This window comes from Rattus rattus, chromosome 1, assembly GCF_011064425.1.
Source record: "Rattus rattus isolate New Zealand chromosome 1, Rrattus_CSIRO_v1, whole genome shotgun sequence".
Taxonomy (NCBI): domain Eukaryota; kingdom Metazoa; phylum Chordata; class Mammalia; order Rodentia; family Muridae; genus Rattus; species Rattus rattus.
This window is the reverse complement of record NC_046154.1, coordinates 207,316,167-207,322,166: the sequence shown is the minus strand read 5'-3', so window position 1 is coordinate 207,322,166 and position 6,000 is coordinate 207,316,167. Positions and strand designations below refer to the sequence as shown.

The window sequence follows — 6,000 nt, the reverse complement described above, 5'->3', positions numbered from 1 at the left end:
GACAGGAACCTGACATAGCTGTCTCTTGAGAGGCTCAACCAGAGCATGATAAATACAGAGATGAATGCTAGCAGCAAACCATTTAACTAAGAACTGGGTCCCCATTTTAGGAATTAGAGAAAGATTTGAAGGAGCTGAAAGGACTTGCAACCCCATAAGAACAACAATACCAACCAGACAGGGCTTCCAGGGACTAAACCACTACCCAAGGGTACATGGACAGACTCATGGCCCCAGCTGCATATGTAGCAGAGGATGGCCTTGTGGGGCACCAATGGGAGGTGAAGCCTTTGGTCCTGCCAAGGCTGGAATCCCCAGTATAGAGGAATGTCAGGGTGGGAAGGGGGATGGTTGGGGAGGGGGAACGCCATTATAGAAGAAGGGGGAAGGAGGATGGGATAGGGGGCTTATGGATGGAAAACCAGGAAAGGTAATACATTTGAAATGTAAATAAAAAATCCAATAAAAAAGAAAATTCAATAGCATATATACTATAAAATGTACAACTAGATTGTCAAATCTCTTCACATATCCACTTCAAATATTAATATCATGTAGTTTTCTCCTCTTTCCATAATATAACCGAAAACATTGGTTTCATTACATTAAATTTAATATTTATAAGTAAATATGAAAAATCAGAAACGTTTCATATATTTATTGTTTATTTTTAAACTGGAAATAGTATTTTCAAGGTGGTACAGTAGTGATGATTACTTATTCTAGAACAGGTAAAAGTGTATCAAGGGAAGATGGTTAACAGAAGGTATAAAGAAAACTGTGCCATGGGGATTGAGTGTATAACACGGTGCTGTGAAGATGGCTGCTGTGAAAATCCTTAATGGGGATTCCCAGCTGCAGAGAACAAGATTCTTCCTTCTTGTTTTCCTTAGGACCTGGGCAGCATTTCCTCCATGTCTGCCACAACATAAGCGACAACAGCCCAAACAGCAGCAGCAACATTCATCTGCTTTGGATCCATGGCAGTCATGGTGTCTCCATGGGAATGATGGAAGAAGAAATACTTGTACAAGTCATCTCGCAGACTGGCTCCTGTGAAGAAGAGGGAGAATTCTGAATGTGCTATTTGCAAGCATGGCTGATAGGCTGTTCAGAAACCATTGGTGCCCTCCCACATCCTTCAGCCCACTCTCCCTACTGATTGAAGTGGCAAAGAAGGAATAAATACCTATCACTGTGTGGGAGTTCTAGAAAATGCCTTAACTTTGATGACAAACCATGGAAAAATGTGGCTAACACTAGGTTGAGAGTAGAATAAGAATTAGAGCTTCAAAAAACAAAAAGTCCAAGTTTCAGCCTCAAAGCAGAGCTTGGGGAAATGTCCTCTCTAATTCATCCTGTGACGACACCTACTTGAACTATATTATGGACTAACCACAGTTCAGGAGCATCTGGCAGTCTGACGGGTTGTTTTATTGTGGAATGCATGACACATAGAAGACTGCAGAGAGTGTACATGTGCATGACTAAGCTGGTGCTATGAAGGGGATGTGTCTATCATTCAACACAAGGCAGCCATTCCCAGCACATGTAATAGCCATGCCCTTACCTTCCTTTACATTGCAGTTCTGTTCTACCTTCCAAGGACTTGCAGTCCTGGCTTGCTCATGTTCTGATCACTTTTTGTGTTTTATCACACACACGCACACACGCACGCACGCACGCACACACACACGCATACACACATACACACTCAATATGACCAGAACTATCTATTCTAAATATATTCTGTATCTTGTTCTCTTCATTCAGATGGATGTAATATTTAACTGCCAACATGCATTGCTGTTATACATTCCTTTTAAATTTGTTGTATCCTCTCTCATTGGATTAATTTATTATTTTGTTCTGCAACTGGGAATTTAGGTCTTTCCAGGTTTCTATAAGTACATGTTATTATCAACATTCTAAAGGGTCAGAACATTGGAGTAGAATGGCCATGCTACAGAGCACAGGCGGTTAATTTTATTATTCAATTCCAAACCATTTTCCTTTTAAGTTACATGGTCATTGTCGGTATATGAGTTTTCTTTTTGATTCATATGGTCTTCACATCTGTTATTGCCAAAACACTTTTTATTGCTATTCTAGTGAGTGTCAAACATCACTTCCTTTTCAATTTTTCAAGTTACTAATGAGATTGAGTGTTTCTGTAAAACTTTTTGTTTCATGGTGATATGTGGCAGAAGATTTTTTTTATAACTTTCTATGGGTATTGTTTGCAAAATAACTTTTAAGTGTGTGGTTCACCTTTCTTTCCTGAATATATGTATATACTATTGATGTAGTGGATTTGTGAAATTTTACCTTATGCATGCTTCATTCAAGATGCTTCACCTCCCTTAATACTATAAAAATATCCTCTAGTGTTCTGAAAGGTTAAAGCTTCTATTTTCATTGTTAAAGTTTCCACACATCAAAAAGTAGAATTGCTTCTTCTGTAGGTAAGTTTCTGTTTTCATTTTTCTAGATTGTCTGGGAAATGTTTTTAACACGTGCTCTTTCTCATTAATCTGTAGCATCAATGTTTTCATATGTAAAACTTTCTTGTATGTGAAGGGTTGCTTGGGGATAAGTCTGTCTCTGTGATCTCTTTGTTGACCGCCATGTTAACAACACCCTGAGTCAGTTGCTATTGCTTAAAAAAACGTTTTGTTGATTCTTCATGAGTTTCACATCATGTACCTCAATCCTGCTCATCTCCCATTCCCTCATACCCAGCCTTTGCCTTTGCAATCTCCCCTGCAGAATACACACACACACACACTCACACACACACACACACACACACACACACACACACACACACACACACACACACACACACACACACACACACACCACACACACCACACACACACACACCACACACACACACCACACACCACACACACACACATACACACACCACACACCACACACACACCCAACACACACCCCATACACCACACACCCACCACCATACACAACACACACACACACCACACACACCACACACACCACACACACACACCACACACACACACCACACACACACACACAAAAACACACACACAAACACACACACCACACACACACACACACACACACACACACACACACACACACACACACACACACACAAACACACCACACACACACCACACACAAACCACACACACACCACACACACACCACACACACCACACCACACCCACACACACCCACACAAACACACTCACACACGCACACACACACACACCCCACCCCCACAAACAAACAAAACAAATAGAAAACATCACGTCATGGAAGCTGTAGTATGTCACTGTGTATGCCACAGTTTTGCCCTCTGGCACACACATCTTGACTTCCAAATGTCCATTGCAATGAGTCAGCTGTCTTGTTCCAGGTCTCTACCTCCTCGCATCTCGCGGGACTGCTTCTCCCCCCCTCTCTTCTTCTCCCTCTCCCTCTTTCCTTCTCTCCTCTCCTGTCATCTTCTTTCCTCCCCTTTCTTCCCTTCTAAGTTGAGTTTTGATTTTTTTTTTTTTTTTTTTTTGGTTCTTCCCTTCTAAGTTGAGTTTTTTGATTTTTCTTAACCTTCTGGTCTTCCAAATAAACTTCAGAATTGCTTTAATTGTCTAGAAGAATTATTTTTGAAATCTTTTCCAGAATTATATCAATCAGCATATTAACTTGAGGAAGATATATAAAAGTATTTATACTGTGGGCTTTTTGTTGTTGTTCATGAAAGTGGCTTGATGATTTGCTTTTATTTGAGTTTTGTGTAACATCTTTTAAATTTTCTAGTACAGGAGCTTAAGAGAATGCTCAGTAGTTAAGTGTACCTAACTGGCAGCTCTTTCAGAGGACCTATGTTTGATCCCCAGCTCATGGTGGTCACAACTGTCTGTGTCCTCAGTTTAAGCGACTCTAATATCCAATTATGGTTTCGGGAGGCACCAGAAACACACATAATATAGAGACAGACGTACACCTAACACACCCATGCACATAAAATAAAAATTAAAATACATCCACAATCTTGTATTCCCCATGTTTTGGTAGTTTTTTTCTACCATTTAGTGGTATTGTAAAACATTTGTAGACAAAAGTTGCCTTTTCTGCTTGAAGCTATTCAGTTTAAATAGAAAAAAACATGTGAGTCATAACATGGAGTTTCTTTGTTCTCCACATTCTGGGTTGGTTTACATAATAGATATGAATTCTCGCCTAGCTTTTTTATAGGACTTTTTATAAAATTATCTAGATTTGATAATTTCTTTATGATAAAAATGTTAAATAATAATTCAACTTCTTTCATTGTTACTGAGATATTTAGGCTTTGTGTTTTGTTTTAATTATTTTTGGAAACTGGCTCCCTAGGAATGTGTCGGTTTTGCCCAATCTTTAAAACAATCAGTGAAAAGTTGTCAGTAACACCCTCCTTCTGATAAGGTCATCCCTTCTACAGTGGTGTCTCTTCTCTTTTTAGTATCTGACATAGCTTATCTGCTTCTTCTCTTGGCAGCAGTTTGTCATTTTTGTTTGTTCTTCAAGGGAAAGGAAAGACACGTTGGAGCTTTGGGTATACTTTCTACTATCTAGTAGTTTTTCTATCAGTGGATTTTTTTCTTATATTTATCATTTCTCTCGTCTCTTTGATTTGTTTTCTTACTTGAGTTAACTGCTTGATTTATTACTTTCAAACTTTCCTTGTCTTTGGCATACTCTTAAGATTCCAATCTTATCAGTTTTGATTAGAGTGTTCATGTCTGCTCAATTTTAAATGTTTATTAGCTTCTAGGTTGAACATGTTATCAACTTATGTTTTATAATACATATCTTTAAATTAAAAGGATATAGAGTTCCCTTGTTTATTTTTTACTATTAATTTTTTTAACATAGTTATCATGCAATGTTGACTACATGGCACAAATTCTTTGGCTTTTGTTGTGATTTGTTCCATGGCCTATTGTTATGTCTACATTCATAAATTTATGTTCCATATGCACTGCTTGTAAAGAATGTATGTCTAGTCTGCTGGGCATACCACCAGACCTGATATTTCATTCTATTCTTTAAACTTTTAACTCTTTATCAGCTTGTTATACATCTGATCTATAAGTATGGGAAGGTAAGAACAAAAACGTTCATCTGTGATTTTCAATGTGATTTCTACTTCATAGCTATTCTATAGCTCCAGAAATGTCTTTATTTCTATACATTTCAAATCTATATATTTCTAAATATTTAAAGTTATGCTTTGAGGAATATATGAATTTAAAATTTTGTCTTCCTGTAGATTGAACTTTTGTTGATTTGTGGTAGTCCTCTTCATGTGTAGCAACATTTTCTGTCCTGATATTTTATTAATGATAAAAATGCTAAGTAATGATTTAATGTCTTTTGTGGTTACTGAGCTCTTTAGACTTTGTGTTTCTCCTGCATTTAATCCAGCTCCTCCTACAGGTCAGGTGTTCCAGCTGCTTCTCTATGCAGAACACTACACTGCTTGCTTTTCCCATCATTTTATGTCTCTTGTCCTTATACTCTGAGTGTTTTCAAACTCGGTCTTGAGAATATTTGAGTTGCAGCAGGAGACCATAATCCCTTTATCCAGATTATGGTTATTATTATTTTTTGGTTAGATTTGCTTATACCACCTGAGGGTTAGCTCTTCTTTTCTTGTGTTTTCTAGATGTGTCCCCTCCCTACTGCCTACCCCGATCTCTCTTGTCCCCTTCTTTTCCTCTACTTTATACTGGTTTGAAAGCTATCTGCTTTGCTTCTGTTCAGTCTGGAGACTTTAGAAATCATTGGTCACATATTTGTTTTAATGATTATAAAGAAAGTCAGCACCCCGGAGGATATATGCTTTATGCCTGTCCTCAACACCCATGCTCGAAAGGGTTGTAGATAAAGGCCGGTCCCATCTTATCATTGCTGATTCTCACTTTGTATTTGTTACTGCTATGAATTTTCTTATACTGCCTCCAG

General features: G+C 38.1%; 1 protein-coding gene across 1 annotated transcript in view; it reads right to left on the bottom strand.

The window, feature by feature from the left end:
* Positions 1 to 643: 643 nt before the first annotated feature.
* LOC116910404 (carboxypeptidase Q-like) overlaps positions 644 to 6,000 on the bottom strand; it is an 86,509-nt gene continuing 81,152 nt past the window's right edge. Inside the window, exon 2 of the mRNA XM_032914247.1 lies at positions 644 to 1,053. Coding sequence (XP_032770138.1) covers positions 890 to 1,053 — 164 coding nt within the window. The 3' untranslated portion in view covers positions 644 to 889. The remainder of the gene's footprint in view (positions 1,054 to 6,000) is intronic.